This window comes from Corvus cornix, chromosome 2 (genome assembly GCF_000738735.6).
Source record: "Corvus cornix cornix isolate S_Up_H32 chromosome 2, ASM73873v5, whole genome shotgun sequence".
In the NCBI taxonomy this organism is placed as follows: Eukaryota; Metazoa; Chordata; class Aves; order Passeriformes; family Corvidae; genus Corvus; species Corvus cornix.
The window spans coordinates 24,420,857-24,442,236 of record NC_046333.1 but is presented as its reverse complement, the minus strand read 5'-3'; the positions used below and the strand labels follow the sequence as shown (position 1 = coordinate 24,442,236).

At 40.8% G+C, this 21,380-nt stretch overlaps 1 protein-coding gene across 8 annotated transcripts in view; it reads right to left on the bottom strand.

Annotated features, from left to right (window-relative positions):
• NFX1 (nuclear transcription factor, X-box binding 1) overlaps positions 1-17,553 on the bottom strand; it is an 86,992-nt gene extending 69,439 nt beyond the window's left edge. For all 8 annotated transcript variants that reach the window (XR_002045332.3, XM_010398615.4, XM_019285637.3 and 5 more), the window contains exons 1-3: positions 17,447-17,553; positions 6,860-7,909; positions 2,893-3,054 (exon numbers count right to left, since the gene is read on the bottom strand). Coding sequence is in view for 7 of the 8 variants with exons in the window: in XM_010398615.4 (XP_010396917.2) it covers positions 2,893-3,054; positions 6,860-7,909; positions 17,447-17,471 (1,237 nt within the window). In the remaining variant the exon portion in view is untranslated. The remainder of the gene's footprint in view (positions 1-2,892; positions 3,055-6,859; positions 7,910-17,446) is intronic.
• Positions 17,554-21,380: the final 3,827 nt, after the last annotated feature.

The window sequence follows — 21,380 nt, the reverse complement described above, 5'->3', positions numbered from 1 at the left end:
TGCTACAGGTGTCCCGAACAAATTGTGTAATCCCATCATTGTTCTCTTGATTTTAGTTTTGATTGGTTTTATCAGTAATCTTATACATCATGAATTGTAGAATGATGAAACGGTTAACACAATTGACATCTATAATAGATGTACACGATTTGGTCAATATCCCATCCACTGTGAACACCCCTAAGGTTATTGACACGAGACGAACTACACGAGTATTAAAATAAGATATGATTAAAAAATTACATGTGTATTTTAATTAAAAATTACTTATTCCTTCTTTTTCCTTTTCTTTTCCTTCTCTTTTCTTTTCTTATTTTTTCTACCCTTTTCTGGGATATGCTACCAACATTGATGAGTCCTGAAGACTTCGCAACAACACTACGAAATTGTGCTGATGGAGCTCTCTTGATGACAATCGTGAGTCACGGGGTGGTGTAAGAGATGGTCCGAAGATCCCTCATCTGCCTCACGATCATCGCCAAGGACAGACATTGAACACAGCAGTCCTGGCCTGGCTGAGGTGGGATGTCTGCCAAGTGTTGCCTGCAGGTGTGCCCACTGGGAACTGGTACGCATTCCTGAGGAAAATTAGTGCAGGTCACAATGGACTGCGCCATCCTTGCTGCCCAGGCGGGAAGGACTGCGCTCAAGCGGAAAGGAATGACCTGTCCTGTACACCTGTCTTGTACCTGTTTCCCAAAGCAACGGGCCCCAGAACAACAGCAGTAGATTTGCTCCACCTCTTGGCCAGTTGCCCCTCACTTCTGAAAAGGACTACAAAGGGACTTTCTAAAATAACTGAGACGAGATCTCCCCACAGAAAGAAGGTGAATCTATTGGCAGAAGACCACAAGGACTTTGTCTCATCTGTTGGTAGCTATTCCCACCCCCGTTCTTCCTCTCTACTCTTTTACTTTGTTTTCTTTATCTCTCCCTCTCTTTCTCTCCTCCATCGCATTACTGTGTTGTGGGCACTTAATAAAGGTGCACTGTTCTGATTAACACTGAAATCCCTTGTGTCCTTTTGCACTCTCAGATCCATAAACGAACCATCACAACCCTTGCTTGTATTAGCGGATTGTGACAGATGGGTAATTTGCTAAGTTGATGCTCAGTAAACTGCTTTATTTTGATTGAATGAGTTGCTTTAAATCTTGCCAATTTTATGATCTTATGAAGTTTTCCAAAAAAGTTTGGTTTTTAACCTCCTGAGAATGTTGTTGCACTTCTCCCGTGTGCCCACCTCAGGGTAAAGTAGTACCTCAAGCCCCTTAGAAATAAACTCGCCAAGTGAGAACTGGGGCTCACCACCAGCCCTACCCAGAAGTCTGACTATGCATCTTCTGCAAAAAGAACTTTGGAACCAAACCTTTCTGCAGGAGATTTAAAGTCTGTACAAGCTTCTGTCAAACATTTGGAAGTAGGTGACATTGTATTTCCTCAGTCTGCCCAGAGACTGAGAATGGCAAATGCTGAACAAGCAGGGTACAGAAAAAAATAAAGCCTACTTCAGGATAATCGTCTTCAGAGTGTGTCTACACCACACAACTGAACTGAGCAGTGGCTGCAATTCAGCCTTAGCTTACATCAGAGCACTCAAAGGGCATAATGTACTGGTTTAAGAATTTCAAAAAGTGGTATAATACAAGGAATCTGAAACAGTTTAAGCTGATGACAAAGGCTGAAGCTTTCTATCTTCTCCGAACTTCCTTTCATTGCATGGCATTAGGGATGGATTTCAGGAGTACTTTATCTGAGAAACAAACTAAGAAGTGGTTGAGTAAAAGCAGACAACTAACACATAAAGTATGTCTTCTGCTTGACTGCTCAGCAAAGCACAGATGAGAGATGAGACATTTCTTGGTGTGTAAAAACACAGCCACAGAGCTTTGCATCTTGAGGCAGTGATTTCATTGAATGATCTTATGTATCCAAATCTGGAAATTAGTTTCAGCTAGAACACTGGAAAGGATTGAGTTATGAGGATTATATACGGCATACACAACACCCCCCAAAAAAATTGATTTAAAACTTGTTTACAGCTTACTGCTTGTAGTGAACCATTTGCACCTTATGGCTAAATTCTGTCTTAAACAAGCTTGTTTAACTAAAAGAGAAACTTTGAACTAAAGGAGAAATCACTGTTAAGCAACAGATACTACAGATGCAGAGTAGTGGGGTTTTTAATGCCTATTTCCCTCCTGCACCACAAGCCATCACCATGCAGCCACAAAACTCTGAACTCAGAACCTTATTGCAGAAAATTTTTCCAGGCACGCCCAGACACATATGCTCAAGCCCCCTGTTGGACATTGCCTGACTTCTAGAACCTTCCAGAAAGAAGACTGTGCATACCCAGAACTCCTCCTGGAGCAGGTACTGGGGTGTTTACTAGAAGAATCAGGGTTATAAACCCCCTAATTTTTGATGCATATGCACACCCCCATCTCTGATGGACCCAGACCCCTCCTCATGAGCCATGAGTGGTGATAGATCTCTCTTTTCTTCTCTGTTTTTGTCTTTTCAATTTTCCTCTCTTAGGGTGATCACACACTTCAGAATGGCTACAATACCCCTTCTCGAACCATTAAGTGTTTTTCCATGTAAGGTTTCAAAGCAGCTCCAACAAAATTTGCTGTTTTATCAGTTATTTAGGGTTGCTTTGCTTTAATCCACCCCCAGGGGTCCCTTTAACAACACACTTTGTTGCCTTGCCTCAGAAATGGATCACATTGTTATCTTAAACAAGACTTCTAAATAGTTTTCACTGCATAAGAAACACATGAATTTGGATATTATATATATTTAAGAATATATAATATACATTATATATACAATACAGATGCATAATATAGAATATATATATAAAATAAAATTTGAGACAATACCAACCTTCAGCTTGTGAAGCTGGTGATCGCGCCCACTTCTTAATGCAATTCAGGTGGAATACATGGTAACAATTCTGACAGCTCCACACTGGGGCTACTATTCGGACCACCTCACAGCAAACCATGCACTCATACTTCTCTGTGGTCAGCTGTTCAATCAATGACCCTGCAAATAAAATATATTACCTGTGCATAAAAGAACAGCTAGCCGAGAAACAAAACTCAAATTAAATTCCAAGATTTTATTTAAATTATAACGGACCTTACTTTACCTCTGTGGCTATAAATAAGTTGCTAGTTTGCTCCTGGAAGATTCCAGTTTGATACTTGCTAGGCATTTCTTTAGCTTCAGAGCAGGAAGGAGTATGAGATTCCTATTAAAGTGGCAATGTAAATTCCACTTTGACAAATAGCAATTATTCTGATCTTATGAATTAATTAGTTAGTTAAATTAAATAGTTTTATGATTGGCAGAAGTTTGAGATTTTACTCACCACTTTATATGGGAAATTTATCTTTGCATACACTTTAATCAAAAAAGATGAAAGCTCTTAAATAGAGAAACCTCTCCCAAGATTACATTTAATTCCTATCCTTAAGTATTCCAAGGAGATGACACAACAAGTATTAACAGCGAAGGACCTGGATTATGGGAATAAGCCCTTTATAAAGTGAGTATTTTAGGAGCAGGATTACTGGGAATGACAGTCAAAAGTACAGGGTCTTTTGAGCCATATGAAAGAACGCAAAAAAGTACTTCGAAAATAAAGCAAGAACCCCACATTAAAGTCAGAACAGCCTGAAAACAGATGTGCAGCCATAAGAAAGGCACCACATAGCTTCATTTCTGTCAGATTAACTCTCATCCACCAAGGTAAGGCTACCAAATACACCTTAAAAATGTTCACAGATTTTAAAATATATTAACTACAAGTGTGAAGTGTAAAAATGTACCATTTTAAGATTACAATACAAATATCAGTACAAATTCCAGAGACTGAAATGTTATTATGGTTTATGGCTCAAATATTTTTATGAAGGACTTTTGCCTATTATAATAAAATTGTATAACAAAAACTGCATGGAAGACCATTGTACCCTGAATGGGGCCCCTGGGCTGAGGCCCTCAACTGTGAGTTAAACCACCTAACGGATAGAGATAAGAAAAGTGACACTACTGTTCAAAGCATCTGGGAAATGATGGATAAGACTGGAAGAGCATGCATCCATGGCAGGGATGTCCAGAAGCTTCAGGGTGGAGGTTATAGTCCCGGGTTTATCTGCTGCCAGGCTTGCACAGACCCTACACCAAAGGGGAGAGGAGGAGAGGTTTTGGATGTGTGGCATAGCCTCTAGTCAGAGGCAGCGAACACCCATCCTCTGTTGTGCAGACTTGCCCAGCTGCAGGGCCCAGTACCCCAGGAAAGCCACTTCTACAGGACACCCATGTGAGACACAGCAGAGGGGATGTCATGACCCATGAAAGGCCCCCCATCAAGGGGTCCCCAGACCCTGCACCAGAGAGCACTGCACATGATGCAACATGATGCAACAGATTCAGTTTTGCAGGGGACAATGCTAAACCTGCCCCCCTCAGGGGAGGCACCTGGGTGTTCCCACCTGGCCCATTATTAATCCATTGGGTTCTATACTTTTCAGCAGGGGACCCTGACCAACAAGAAGACCAGAGGGAGGGGAACAAGAAGACATCATTGGGACCCATGGAGGGGTGATATGTTTCTACTTAATCTGTCTCTATGACTCTCCCAGCCCTCCCCCCACCTTGTTCTATTTCTTTCTTTCTTTTCCTTTCTCTTTGCCTCTTTTACTATTCAATAAAATATATCAATTTTTTGGTATCAACATCTAACCTTGTTCATGTTTTAATCTCGTTTTTGGGAACATTCGAACCCAAGTCCATTCGGCTTTATTCCCAGAGAGTTCTCTTTGCTCCTCTGTGATTAGACTGGATCGCAACAACAGGGAAAGTTCAAATTCATAATGAAAGAAATACAAAATGAAAATGATAGAAAAAAATTACTGTCAATTCAAAATGTGCTTGTACCACGTGTGACTGCAAGCAAGCCCATGGCTGCCTGGAAACTTACAAGTGTTAACATTGTTTGCCCTCCTCAATACGATTTTCAAGTTTGTTTTCTAGCCCTCCTGCATCAAGCCTCACAACATTTAGAATTAACAGTAATTTCTACTTGTTATCCCATAATTATTATCTGTTGTAAAGGAAGATTCTCATGTAAAATATAATTATTTTCTCCAGAAGATTAAAGCTATACCATACTCAGAAACTGTAGCTGTCCCGGAAGTAGTTAAAAACCCACAATCCCAGTTCCCTGGAAACAGTGGCAGACAGTGCTGTCAAAAGAGCTTCCAAATAAGGCATGCAAAGACTACCATTTTGGAGGGGGAAGTTCCCTAAGTTCCCTGTGAAAGACTATTACGTATCTTCCTGCTTATTCCATGTGATGTTTTGCATTTAAAAATAATGCTGGGAAAAAGACTGAGGTATCTTCAATTTTATGATTCAAATAGAACCCAGGAGCATGACAGTTAATTTATTTAGGTTAGAGAGGATCAAGGAAGATCTTGATCGTCCTAAGAAAAGAAGGTTTCCAACTAGAGGCATCTTATGATTCATGATTACGCTATTACTTTCTCAGCTGTGAAAGAGGAGATGCTGAGAAACAAAGTCTTCAACAGATTTGATATCACAGTTAAGAAAACTGGAACTAGTCTACCCATCTCTATCACTGTGCTGCAGAAGATAAGGTTGAGATGCTTCGTAAAAAACCAAATAAATATAATTCTTGGTGTTTCTCCTTATTGCTTTTGAACACTTAAGCCTCTTAACACTTAAGTGCTTAAGCCTATGCAAAACAGGAAGAATAAGCTACCTAAGTTGTTGAAACAAAAGCCAGTATCATAGCACTGAAGAGATTCAGCTGATTTCCATTTAATATTTTCAGTCACTAATGGTATGAGTCAGCAGAAAATTCACTCAGCCAAAAATCATGGGTCTGATTTACATTGTCAACAGTACACATTTCTATTCTTAAACGTCCAAAACCAGTATCCAGATATTGCCTCTATTTCTAATTACCTGCTGAGAAGGTGATTCCTGATGATTTTTGTCTTTTTTCTTTTACATAATTCTCTGTATTCTTTATACACATATTTGGAGCTCTGTAGAGAGCTGAATGTAGACACATTTTCACCAAGGTTCAGTCCCATCTGAAGTGGGATAATTTAGCAGGGGCTTGAACTGGGGGGAGGAATTGTATCACCACTTGTGCTCCTAATTGGTGATTTTTGTCAATTATGCTAGTTTACTAAACTTATAAAACTGTATGCACCCCGGGGGGGGGGGAGGGGCTTTTGTGGACATTTTCCATATTTGCCCGTGGAGGCCTCCAATAAAGACCAGCTTTTATATTACCTCCTAATATTATCTTGAAAGTGTGTGTTGTTTCATTCAAAGGTTCTTTAAAGTATCAAAGGTGCAGAAAAAAGCACATAAAATTCAGTTATGAGTAGAATACTGTTTCCCTGTCTGGCATTTTCCTATTTCTACATAAAACATGAGAAGACTTATTCTGCAAAAATCAGTGTTAGCACTGTCCTTCTCAAGTCGCATTGTTCAGAACGCTCAGAATTTTACTCCCACAACATACATGTTTTAACATGGTACCCGACTACGTCATCATTTGTAGTTTGGTAGTGAAACAGAAAAACTTTTAAACAAAATCTGTCCTCCCCTAGTAAACTTACATAACATGTTCCCACTGAGAAATCATGCATTTACATTTAATTCTACCCTCTGAAACCAGTACCAATTTAATAGGAAATAATAAGCCTCTTCAGCTACTCAAGGCAGTAGCTGAAATGAAGACTGTTTAAATTATTCAAGATCGTATCTTTAATATAGGAGTCCAGGACAAGTCTACAAAACTTACCTGTATGAGTTTCTTTGTTTTTTGGTACATCACTTTGCTTTTTCCAGTACTGGGTCCAGCTGAAATGAAGTGAAGGTACTTGATCCCCCTTTAGCAGGAACTTTCTTCCATTGAACCTGAGAGACTCAGACAACTGATGTCTGATTTCACTGGTCAAGTTTTCATCATTTTTGTGAGCAGCGAGTTCTTTCTTCCTTTCATTTTTATCTTTTGGAGTATATGCAACAGAAGACTTCTTACCTACTTTTGTATTTTTACTACGGTGAGAATCATGTCTTTTCTGACACTCCTTTTCTACTGGAGGTTTATTCCATATAGGCTTCCGGGCGTATCTTTTGTTTACATTATTGTAGCCTTTTTGCTCATCCCCACTTCCAAAAGGTGCATCACAGAATGCCTTTCCAACAGATGATTCTGAAGAGTCAGACTGTGTCAAATCCAAAGACGGAGCATTTTCAAACAGCTCTACTTTCTGTTTAGAGCTCACTCTCTTTTCACGGTCATGTGCCTGCTTTCCCTTTTCCCTGAAACCTCTCCCAGACGTATGCATCAGATGTGTTTTCTTTGGCTTTGCCCCTCTGCTATCTGCATTAGGTACCTCCCTGTCACTCTCTGAGGAGAGAAAATCACTGTATCCTCTAGGAGGTGCTCTTCTACCAGGTACTACTGCAGCATCTGAAATTCCTGGACCTGCAGCAGCATCAGTAGTACTTTGCCTTATCTTATTTCTAGCACATGTGCTATCATTTCTCATTCTGTGCAATCTCTGGCTTTGCAAGCTGCGATTCTTCAAACTTTTACTCATACCAAAATATTGATGGAAGTCTTCAGAATTCCCATACTGACTTTCTGGATTACAAAAGCTATGATGCTTTGTGGAAGAGCGTTCATAATCTGTACCTCTTTCAGAAGACAGACTAGGAATTGGTATATTACTTCTATTCTGATTACTGCTAGGGTCTTTCCTATCTTTATTCACCCAGTTTACATCTGTAGGTTGTCTTTCTCCAGGAATGGAATCAGCAGTATCAGGACTGAAATTCAATGTACCTAAAAAATAAAAAAATTCATAAAACTTAAAATAGTAAATATTTCTTTTCGACCAAATTACCATGCATGCAAAGGTCCAGAAGTTCAATCAATCCCACACTTGACAGAACAACTGCAAACAAGTGTTCAGAAACTAGAACTGAATCATACAGTGCTTTGTAGAAGTCATCTTTACGGAAGGACTGTGATGACCCACAGCTAAGAATACAAAAATAAAAGGTGAAGAAAAACTTTTGAAGCAGTACAAGAAACGGAAGTGTGATAATCAGTGTTTAATATCTGAAGTTTTTCCTAGCATGTTTACATACATACAAGAACCTGAATAAAAGGGGTCCTTTATATACGTCTATATCTGAGATTTTAGTATTATACAAAACTTTGAATATAAATTAAAAGTAGCAGTAGTAAATACTTGCCTCAACTCTGATTACACTGTTCTACATATAGACATATTAAATAATACAGGGACTGCCCAGGGCAGCGGTGCAGAATTATTTTTCTGAGGCCATCAACATGAACCATGCTTCTACATCAGAGGTCTTCTGTAATTTCTATGTCTCTAGACAAAAGAAAGAGAAATCCTGTGTTGCTCAGTTTCCTGTAAAATTGTGCCAGTAGTGCCTGCCTGCAACAGAAATTATTAGGTGAATATCAGGAATAGTTTAATTGGCTGTGGCAGATTGGTGAAGTCTTACGCAATAATGTAAAAAAGTAGTTTCTAAAATCTCATTGAAGTAGTGCCCATTTTACTGGTTGGGTAGGTTACCTCACATGGTAGGGCCGAGTGCAGTTTATTCCTGGTTCACAACAATTCAAAACAACAATCAAGCACTTAGGCCGTGACATAGGCTGTCCTGGGTTGCAGTGTATTCCATTACCATCCTCATGAGCTGTTGAAATCAGGTGGGGCAGTGTTTCCTTGCCTCCTCCCCCCAGACTATCTTGCTGTTAATGGCCCATCATTGTCCTGCCGCATGACTCAGAGATAACTCCCTCCGGACTATCTTCTGTTAATGAGCCTAATCAACACTTGGCCTCATGACTCATCACCCCATTGTGAGATGCTCCACCCAGAGGGAGGAACCAAGCATCCCATTGTGGATATAATCTGAAACTCTGAACACCAGAGACAACCTCTTTTCCACTGGATTTCCAGAGGACAGGAGCTACACAGCCACCACTAGACTTTCTGAGGAAGAGCAGACACCTTTACTACAGGATCACTGCTTCAGAGGACTGCAGCCACCATTCTACCAGACTGCTACCACCACCCTGCCTAACAGGGACTCAGGTTGTATCTTGACTCTGTCAGTTTGAACCAGTGTTTTCTTTTAGTTTTTTTCCCCTTTTCTTTAATTTCCATTAAATTGTTATTCTGACTTGGTGCCTCCCACTGGTTTGTTTTCAAACTAGTACATAGGCCAAGAGACTCTCCAAAAGACTAATGTTATCTAGGTCCCCAAACTACCAACTATTTTTTCAATAAAGATTGGAAATTAACATTTTCAAGGGAAGAAGAAACCAGAACATTTCAAGGCATTAACATACTTTTTTTCCCAGCGAATTAAATTTGCTTTCAAATGAAATACGTGTTTTTTAAACCTCTAGGAATGGTCATAGCTGCTATGTGAAAGTTGCTGGCCAAAGAAAAAAATACATGACTTTGTGGAAGTGAAGCTTTAACCTTAATAAAAATTAAGAATTTAAAATTACATTTAAGGATGTTTTAACCACATAACCTAATTCATACTTCAGCTTTTAAAGAGCAGTTGAAATCACTTTGGGGTTTTTTGTCTTTGCAAAAACTATATTATATATTATCTATATAATATACATAATTTACTATTATCTATATAGTATATAATTTACTATTATCTATATTTGCTATATCCATATATATTATTACAATGTTACATTACAAGATAGTATATATTATTAATACAGTATATTATATATTATGTGCTACTCTATACAGTATTATATGCTATAAATAAACTAGATACAAATGGCAAATACAAATAGTTTGTGTTTTTTTAAACTGAAATACTAACCTGATTTTGAGACAACAGAATGAGAAGACCAGATAGAAGTCTGGTCTTCAAAACAGCGCAAGACTGAGTTAAGAATCAATCTTAACTCAGGAGAAAAAGAAGTAGAGAGGCAGGTGCTGATCTCTTCTTCCCAGTACCAGGACATGTGGGAATGGTTCAAAGCTGTGTCCCCCAAGGAGGGGGGGCATAGGGGGGGTGGGGAGGTGTTCAGACTCAAGGTGAAGGAGGTATTTCTTTGCTGAGAGTGTGGTCACAACCTGGAACAGGCTTTTCAGACAGGTGGTCAATACCCCATGTCTGCCAGTGTCTAAGAGGCAATTGGACAACACTCTTAATATGCTTCAATTTGTGGTCAGGTCTGGATTCAATGACCATTGTAGGTCCCTTCCAGTTGAACTATTCTATCATTAGGACTGCAGACCCTAGTAAGTACCAACATGAGACTTATCCATACGAAAGAATCTGGACTGCAAACATTCTATTTTTTTCAGCATATGTATCCCTGTGCAAAGAACTGCAAATGTAAAGTTGTCCATTTTACTTTCTACAACACTTTCAGTTTTCCCAGCATTTTGCCAGTTTAGTTTCTATCACTAATAAAGAGCAGTACAATCATAAACCATGATTTTACATAACGTAAACAGCAGTCATTCAATACAGACTACTTAAGTTTCACGCATTTTGATTGGAAAACAGAATGCAATCCTATAATTACACGTAAACCTTATTTGAAACAACCCATTTTATTAGCTGTTTTAAGTTTTCTTTTGTATATTCTAAAACTTGAAGTCAGATGAACAGCTAAAATTTAGTAAAAACAGGTTTTGCAAAACTCACACAGCTTGCCTCTAAAAAGTATAGTCTATTTTTAAAGACCACTGTTTCTTTGGTTATAAGATGCGGTACATAAAATGAATGGATGAATTACAGTCAGATTGACCTTTGAATATGGCCTCCAAGAAGTGTAACCAGGATTTGAGATGTAACTGTGGAAGTAATATTTTGAAAGCATTTTCCAAATAATCTATTAAGTCTGAAGAAAAAAATGAAAAACCAGAACTTGGATATTTAAGAGCACCTCCAAAATATGAATAATTCAACAGGACTTTTTACATCAATAAGATTCCTATTCTTGCTGTCAGCTTCTACATGATGAAGAAAATTCCAGAGTGGTAAATTTTACTAACTGATCTGTCTCCCAAGACAAGAAACTGCAAAATAAAAGTCCAAGTGTAATAATAAGGAGCTAACATTGGCTGAAATTTTCTCTGACATGCTTACACAATCATATACAAAAATTCAAAGTAAAAGGGATCCTCCAAAGCTAAATTCCAGCCCGTATTTCTATTAAAAAAACATAGAAAACCATAGTACCTTCAGATACAACTTCTACATTGTCTCACCTCTGTGTCTGAGAACATCATGAAACGGACCCTTCTAGAAGTTATGCTAAGGCACATGGAGGACAAGGAGGTGATGTGGGACAGCCAGCACAGCTTCACCAAGGACAAGTCCCACCCGACCAACCTAGCGGCTTTCTATGATGGAGTGACTACGTAAGTGGACAAGGGAAAGGCTGCAGATATTATTTACCTGGACTTCAGTAAAGACTTTGACATGGTCACCCTCAACATCCTGCTCTCTAAATCAGAGAGCTGGGTGGACTATTAGGCGGGTAAGAAATTGGTTGAAAAGTCACATCCAAAGAGTAGTGGCCAAAGGCTCAGAGTCCTGATAGACATCAGTGACAAGTGGTGTCCCTCAGGGGTCTGTATTGCAAACACTGTTATTTAATATCTTCATTAATTATACAGTCAAAGGGATACATTGTACCCTCAGCAAATTTGCAAATGCCACCAAGATGAGTGACGCAATTTACACCCCTGAAGGACTGGATGCCAAAATATGTACTAGTTTGAAAAACAAACCAGTGGGAGGCACCAAGTTGGAATAACAATTTAATGGAAATTAAAGAAAAGGAAAAAAAAAAACAAACTAAAAGAAAACACTGGTTCAAACTGACAGAGTCAAGATACAACCTGAGTCCCTGTTAGGCAGGGTGGTGGTAGCAGTCTGGTAGAATGGTGGCTGCAGTCCTCTGAAGCAGTGATCCTGTAGAAAAAGGGTCTGCTCTTCCTCAGAAGGTCCAGTGGTGGCTGTGTAGCTCCTGTCCTCTGGAAATCCAGTGGAAAAGAGGTTGTCTCTGGTGTTCAGAGTTTCAGATTATATCCACAATGGGATGCTTGGTTCCTCCCTCTGGGTGGAGCATCTCACAATGGGGTGATGAGTCATGAGGCCAAGTGTTGATTAGGCTCATTAACAGAAGATAGTCCGGAGGGAGTTATCTCTGAGTCATGCGGCAGGACAATGATGGGCCATTAACAGCAAGATAGTCTGGGGGGAGGAGGCAAGGAAACACTGCCCCACCTGATTTCAACAGCTCATGAGGATGGTAATGGAATACACTGCAACCCAGGACACATCCCAAGCGACTTGGACAAGCTTGAGAAGTGGGCCCACAGGAATCTCATGAGGTTCAACATGACAAAAGTGCAAAGTGCTGCACCTGGGTCAGGGCAATCCCCAGTTATCAGTAAAGGCTGGGGAATGAACAGATCAAGAGCAGCCCTGCTGAGAAGGACTTGGGGGTGCTGGTGAATGAGAGGCTGGACATGACCTGCCAACATGTGTTCACAGCCCAACTGTATCCTGGGCTGCATTAAAAGTAGTAAGGCCAGCAGGTCAAATGAGTTGATTCATCCCCTCTACTCTGCTCTGAGTACTGCACACCTGGAGTGCTGCATCCAGCTATGAGGTCCCCAGCACATGAAGGACACTGACCTGTTGAAGCGAGTCTGGAGAAGGCCACCAAGATAGATGGAAGGATGGAGCATATCACCTGTGAGGAAAGGCTAAGAGATTTGGATTTGTTCAACCTGGAGCAGAGACTCCAAAGTGACCTAACTGTGACTTTTTTTATGAATACATTTAGGGATGACATTTGAAGGTGCCACTTAAAAGACATTATGCCCAAGTGACTTATTTTAGAACAGTTTCACAGTTTCAGGAAGCTACATTCAATTAGATTTTTATTAGATTAAATAATGTACTTTAATTAGTGTGAAGTTCATAATTAAAAACAAATATAAGAGAGAAAAAAATATCTTGACAAAGTCAATCAGAAAAAATATAACACAGTCCATAGAATAGCCCCTTAGGTATCAGAGTTAGTACTTCTTTATTCTTAAATTAATTCAGCTTTATCTCCCAGACAGGAAGAACTGATTTCCTTCTGAAGTTTCATATCAATAAAAAACTGGAAGGAAACAAACAACACTGATTATTACCAACCTTTCTGAATGGACTTCAGATATCTTTTAACTGACTGCTTTTAATGAGATATCCATAAATCCAGGCACAAATAGTGTCTTGAGTACTGCTTGGACTGTGTGCAAAAGTAGTGTCTTGAATACTGTGTATTTGGCTCCACAATGAAAGAAGGATATAAAAATATCAGGTGTCCAGAGGAGAGCAACAAAGATGGTGAAAGGACTGAAGGATAATGAGGAGCAGCTGAAAATACAAGCTTTGTTGAGCTTGGAGGAGAATGAAGGGTGACCTTCTTGCTGCCTACAGTTTTCTCATGAGAGGAGGTGGAGAGGGAGTTGCTGATTTCTTCCCCCCAGTGGCCAGTGATAGGACACGATGGAATGGCTTACAGCTTGGTCACAGAGAAGTCAGATTGGATTGTATCAGGAAAACCTTCAATTAAAGGGTGGTCAAGTACTGGAAAAAGCTTTAAAGGGAAGTGGTCATGACCCCAAGCTTTTCAGTATTCAAGAAGTGTTTTAATAATGTGCTTATATATCTGATTTAACTTTTAGATTCCCCTGTGTGATGTCAAGCATTTGACCCAATGACTCTTGTGAGTCCCTTTCAACTCAGAATAGCCTATGAATAGATGTTCTATTTATATACTATCTCTCACTATAAGACAAAGCTAATTTCAGGATGGATATCTTCAGTTTTAAAGCAATTCAAATAACCTGTTCTTTCACCTAAAGATAGATGACAGTAGAATGTGCACACACCCATCTCTTTGTGTCAGCATTACATATATCGAGACAAGAGATGATTCAGTCAGCTGTACACAAAGTGCAATTACATGGAAGACACTCCTTGCAGGTCTTAAAATGCCTGTATTAAACAGTACAACAAGAAGAACAACCCAAAAAAACAGAAGAAAAAAACCCACAAAGAAACAAAAACAAACCAAAAAGGAATGGTGCATTATGGAAATCTGAGGCTTTCTGCAAAGCACTGGAAGCTTTAAACCAGACTACCAAGTTTGTATTTTTTGTCTTCTCTGATCACTTTATACATCACCTACAGCATTTTATCATTTTCAAAATGACACAGATTTACAAAATGTTGGAATTTCTTCCTAAACAGGAGTTACATTGTTTCAGGCTTAAGGACTCAAGCAGTGCAACCCATTTCCAGGTGAAACAATCTGCATACCCAAAACTCATTGTTAATTTCAACTGTATTAGTTCACCTAATAAAAGATAAGCGCCCTTCCTACAACTCTTGCCAGAAATTTAAATTAGAGAATAACATGCAAAATCAGCATTACCACAGAATCACAGAATGGCTCATTTTGAGACTTCTAGAGATCATCTAGTTCAAAAATCCTGCCCAAAAAGGGTCAGTTGCCCATAACTGTGTCCAGCTGCGTTTTGAGTATCTCCAAGGACAAAGAGGCCATGACCTCTCTGAGCAACCTGTTCTGGTGTATTACCATTCTCACAGTAAGAAGGCTTTTCCTTGTGTTCAGCTGGAACGTACCTGTAGCCACTTGTCCTTTAATTTAATACCACTAAGAAGACTCTGGTTCAGTATTTTTTATTCCCACCCTTTCGTATTTGTACACAGCACTAAAATCACTCTGAGACTTCTTACGACTAAACAGTTCCAGCTCCCTCTACCTCTCCTCATGTGAGGGATGCTACAACTCCTTTATTGTCTTTGTGGCCCTTTCCTGGACTCGGTCCAGTATGTACATGTCTTTCTTGTATGCATGGAGCCCAGAACTGGACACAGTGCTCCAGGGGTGGCCTCATCTCACCTTTTCTGCAAAGCTATTTTCCAGCTAATTAGTCCCCTGTATATATTGGTGCACAGTGCTGTGTTATTGTCTTTTTATGCTATTGTCCAGTTTTATGTCCAATTCAGTGCATCCCTACTTTAAATGGAACATGAAGTTTTAATCATCCCATTTCAAGACGACATGGGAGAGAATCTGGAAGTAGGATTTTGTCATAAATAGTTACATCATCCTAACAAAAGGACCTACTACAGAATGGATTTTGCTTAAGAAAAACAAATATATTTTAAGTTTTCACTTTCCTCTTCCCCCTTACAGTGGGCTACTCAATACTTTATAGCAATTCCCTGATTATCTTCAGCTTAATGATACATTGCACCATGTATAACACGCAGCTGTCATTGTGATGGCAAAAAAACAAAACTACGTTCAACAGCAATTACAGCAACAGATGGGAAAAAATCCATTAAGAGCTATTAAATATAATACACGTGTCCCTTCTAGGTGCACAGGGATAGAAAGTAGAAAGATACATCAATGTGAACAATTATTATACAATTGTCTTGCTGCTTATATTTTTCCCCTTTTTCTTTTATAATCAGTTCCTGGGTCACAATAATTGTTCACTATTGACAAAATATCCTGGATGGGCAGCACATTTGCAGTGACCCAAAACTGCCACTCTTTGACCCCCCGTTCTACTCTGAGAGCAGAAACATCTTTCAATTTTAAGCTTTCAAAATCAGACACTTGCTCTGTCCATGAAGTTGCAGAGCAAAACCCAGCTTCTATTCTAATACTGCACAGGTACAATTCAAAACTTACCCATGAGATTTTTCTTGAAAGAACAGTAAGTGTTACCACAAAAATGAATGAACTCCAGAATTTAATGCCAAGTAACAATATCTGTGTTAAGTATTGTAAGGCAAGTGTAGAAATGCTGCCCCATCCAGACTAATCTTCTGCTTTACAGTAAAGCAATTTTTAGCCCAGTACACCTAAGACTCTTGATTCCAATACACATGTACTGTATAAAAGATTTCACAATCAGAGTTGACCTGCAGCCTGACAGCATGAAAGATAAACAGACAAGAAGAAATTTGACTGCACCAGCTTTACTGAAGCTATGTCTCAGGCCATTTCACTTCTGACAAGGCAGTTTGTGGACCCATTCTCATACCACCAAAAAATGAACTCTAACTTTTCCATCATGATAGCCAGGCTGCCAAGAACAGGGGATGCTATTAAGGACATTGGCTGTTGATATTCTTAATCTGAATTAACATCAGGAGGCTGCAAAAGTAGAGAATGATCCCTTCTTCTTTACCCAAAACACAAAAGTCCAGGATTCTCCCTGACAGAAATCCAACAACTCTATGAACAATGAAATTAGTTAGCTCATCAGTTGACCTCAATAATATGAAGACATTGATTACCAGAGAAGGTCTACCTATACTACAATAAAATTAAGAGGCCTGATGAAAAAACTTAAGTGTCATTAATTACTCTCAGCAACACTGTTATTTCTAGACACATACTCATGACATAATTACGTAAGTGTTCTTCTATTGTTAAGTACCCGGAATACAGGACAAATCATTAAACACAAGGCTGAAATACCGATCTTGAAAGGTTTCCTCCTCACTCCTCAGCAACAACAACCAATAACACTAAAGTTAACCTGAACCTGCATCATACAAGTAAGCAGGGCAAAACAAACAAAAGAAAAAGTGTTTTCTTGCATGTTGCTCTCAATCCCTGTCCAGGTCGTATACCTAAGATGCTCTCCATCCGTGAGCCCCTGCCTAGATCCCTCTGCAGGCAGCACCTGCTCTAAGCAGTAACCTCCTGCATGTCCAAGACTTCTAGTCAGAGATCCCTCTGAGACCCCTCAAAAAGCCACGGTTTTACAGTAGCTCGTGGGCCTGAGACGTTGTCATTGTCACTGCTCTGTGCAGGCAGCCTGAAACCTGGGTTTCAAGGGCATGGGTGGGCAGAGAGCAGTCAGATTTTCCAGTAACCAAGATATTGTTTATTTATTTTCTCTGGCGTTACCATTCGTTTGTCACATACCAGGAGCTCGCACGTTCCTCCTCGGGCAAAGTTCTTCCTAGCGGGCCCTGCGGCAGAGGCGAGCCCAGCCATTTTGAGCGCCATAGGCGCCGCCACGTCGCGGCGGGCGGGGGCCGGGCAGCCGCAACAGGTGTGCCGCAGCCCGCGCAACGACGAGCCAGCGTTCGGCGGCGACCACCACGGTGCGACTTTCTGCCTGCTCGTATCGCTGGGGAGTCATGACTGCGCCTCCCCTTCACTGCGCCCAGCCCATCCTGTAGCTCCCCGTCCTCAGTCCCCCTCCCCCAGCGCGGCAGCCACGCTCACCTGCGCCGGGCCGCGCCTCCGCCATGCCAGCACCAGCCACACTCCGCTGTCCGGCGTCCCAGCTGCCACGCACGCGCAAGACTCGCGCACGCGCCACCAATTGAGCCCGTCTCTCCGCACGCAGCCGCAGCGCAGCCGCGAGCGGGAGAGCGCAACCCAACAGGAGGCGGGAGGGGCGGAGCCGGGGGCGGGGGACAGCGAGGGCGCGGGTTCCTGAGCGCAGCCGGAGCGTTGGGTTGTGTGGCGCTGCGTCTCTAGTAGCGCTGCTTCTCCAGTCGCCGGAAGGAGCTGGACATCGGGAGCCTTGTTTGATGCTGTAAAGTTGGAAGAAAGAAAAGCTAACAGCGAGAAAGAAATGCTAGCTCTGCCAGTAAATTGACCTTTTTGGTAATCGGCTTGCCTCCAGCATTTCAGAGCCAGGCTGAGCGGGCCAAGAGCAGGAAGAGGGTGGGTACAGGACAGCTCGTCCTTCTGTCTCAATGTATAAAAGAGGTGCTTTCTCTAGGCACAGGATAGAAAGCAGGGTTGTGTCATCAGGCTATCTATTGCATCCTGCAAGCACTGCTTGAAGGAGGTGGCAGAGACATACAAAAAGCCCACACAAGAATTCCATACTACAGCTGGTACTGCAGAAAAATCTTATGCTCCAGCTACAAATACTCCTTAGAACTGCATGATTCGTCATACTGCGGGTTTCAGCACCAGTGTTTAACCATTTTATGATTCACACCTTCCTGCAGAGGTTTGTAGTGCCATGGTTACGGTACATCTGCTGAACAGCTCAGAGGCCTTACAGAGCTGGTGATCTTTACAGAGACTGCAGAGAAAGTTCATAATTCCGTAACATCAGCAACTCTGAAGAATGGCACCTCAGGAGCACTGCTGCACACAGCCTGTCTGCATTTTGACCTCCACACCCCACCCTCCTAGTGAAATTTCCACTTGCTTCATAGTGCTACTGTTCATAGTGGGCAAAGTTCATGGCTTTAAAGTCCTTGAAGAAGTGGGTTTATAGCAGAAACACCAGCTACTGAAATGCCTCCCAGACTCCTGCCATTGCTGCGAAGGAAGCTTGCAAACCAGCATGGCAACAGCCTTACGAAGATGGTACATGTTTTGCCATGCATTTTGAGTGTGTTTGAAGTGCTTTGCTGTATATGAACATGATGATTGTCTAAGGTTGCAAAGAAAGGTATGTGTCAGTGGCATCCTTTCAGAGATGATGTATGGTTTTCCTGCTGCTGTGAAGAAACTTGCTTTAGTCCTCTAGTTCCCACAGACTTCTCTGTCACTACTGTAAAGATGTGACCATAATATTCACATAGGACTACTACAAAATTTCAACACCACTTTTCATGAATACCACACCACTACCACTTCAGTATCCACACTCTTTTTTTTGTTATCACCAAGAAACCAGTCACTGCCTGGAAAGCACTAAGGAGATTTTCATGTATGTTCTGCAGCATAATTGCTAATGATCAGGTCTGTACAGGTTTTCCTTTGTTCTCCCTTTTCCCTTTTTATCTGAATAGTTCTGCTTTTTTTTTTTCCCCTTTCCTGTCTTAAATTTGCATTGGGTCAATTCCAACCACTCCCGATAACCTAACTTAATTGCCCAGCATTTCTCTACAGGCATGTGACTTTATTTTTCTTCTTTATTTTGGCCGAAACAGCCTTTTTATCTTTTCTCATAATTTCTTCTTTTCTGTTCGGGGATAGTGGAAGGGATCTCCCCACTGTATCCTACACCATCTCGTAAAACATCTATTTTGTTTCTACTTTGTCACGCTTGAATATTTATCTTCCCATCCTTTTGCTATTTATGACTCATTTCTTTGCTCAGTGGCTGCTTCTTTTCATCTGAACAATATGACTGTCAGGATGTAGCAGGGACAGACTGCTCCATGTGGAAGGTAGAGCTGGGAGCTAAGAGTCAGCAAATTCTATAATGCTTGAGCAAGAAGAGCAAAGCAGGTTCACCAACAGTCCAGGCAGCAGGCCAGGTTGCCATACAAGCCTGTAGTGACAGTGCAGCTCAAGACAAAAGTCAAGTCAGTGGGTAAAAATCAGAGAGCACAAGCATACGTGCAACATAGTTCAGGCAGAAAGAAAAAGAGCAGGTGTTCTAAAGCAGTGGGGGAAAGAACAAGGGGCAGGCACCCTTTGAAGTTGGTGTGAGCTCATCCAGACAAACATCCAGGGTGTGGGGGGAAGGGACATGGGAGAGATGTACTCAGGGCTCTTACAGTTGTCTCTCCTATATGCAGCAGGGATGACAGTAAATAGCCTTGCCTTCCAAGGGAGAGGGGGAGATGAGGCAGGAAAGCAGAAGGAAGGGAAATCCTAGACTAGGTCTGTTTCAGCATGCATGCCAAGGAGGACAAATCTCTAATAGAAACACATTCACTCCTGAACTGGCATCATGGTATAGTCATTTCTAAGAACCAGTCAGCCCATGGTGGGGTCAGTCACTGCTCAGGACATGCCTTGACATGAAGACAGCAAGGTTGTCATGATGTGGAGATTCTGGTGAGGAAGATGAAATGGACTACAGCCAATAAACTGCAAGTCTAGATGTTCAGCATGAGTCTCCTGCATACACACAATACCCTTTTGTGCAAAGTATTTCCTGGACTTCCTGATTTTTAAACAAGCTGGTCCTAGGTATTTCCAAATGCCATTGGGCTTACAATCCCTGCAGCCAGGAGCAGTAGTTTAATACAATACTGTGTACACTTCCAGAAGGCAAGCGAGGGGTTATAAGGTGCTGTAGGCACAGTCAATTGCAGCACACAGTGATGCTCTCACTCTTTTGTTCTTTCCTTCCTTACATAAAGCCCTTATGGACAAGGAAAAAAAAAAAAAAAGTCATCCACCAATATGTGCTTTCATTTAAAAAAAATGCCTGTTGCTGGGGTCAGCTTTTTAGAAGCATCCTTCCAAAAGCTAAATTTGGGCATAAAATTGAAAGTAGAATCCAAACTTGTGACAGATAAAAAGTAAACCGTACCATGAGACAGTTTAAAAGGATTTGAGGAACAACTTGCTTAAAGAATAAAATCTACTAATAAATCCCCTTTCAAACACTTCAGGCTCTGAAGGGGCTCAGACTGGCTGTCTGCCCGACAGACTGCAGCACCAGGAAAATTGAAAGAAATTTAAAAGAGCATACAAAGAAAATAACAGAAAATCTAAATTAATTCTTTACATCTGTGTTCACTACAGCAGAGACGGATGAGATTCCCAAGCCAGCTCTTTTTTTATGAGGGGACTCACTAGGGGTTATGTCTTGAAAGATTCCATATGTAACATATAGGTTATGGAACATAGAGGCAAAATTATTAATAACAAAGCACAAGTACCAGACAGTATATAAACAGCAATTCTAAAAGAATTCAAGAGTGAACTACAAACTGTCCTGAGAAACCTCTAGTATAAAACTGATTTGGTAGCAGAAGACGGGGTTGTATCAGATAGAGCTGACTCATGAAAGCTGATTTTAAAAGAATGCCATAAGATATCTTGAAAAGTACAGTCCTGATGTCCATAGCAGGCAATTTAGTGGAAACTGTAAAATAGATTAAAATTGGTGAGCATATGCATAAAGATGTTGTAATAGGGATGAGTCATAAGGACTTTTGTAAAGGGAAGAACTGCCTCACAATCCTACTGAAATATTAATTAATCCCTTATGGCTAAGGGAGATATATCCTGGAATACTGACCATGGATTTCTGGAAGGAATTTGGAGAGGTCAGTCATCAAAAGCTCTTAAAATTTACACTGCCAAGAAATAAATAATTGCAGGGGTAAATAACTGAATAAAAGGAAATAAGACAGTCAATAGTCCTTTTTCACAGGAAAAGGCGGTCATCAACAGAGTCTCACAAGGAAGTGTTTTGGAACCTGATCTGTGCAACATATTTCTCAAG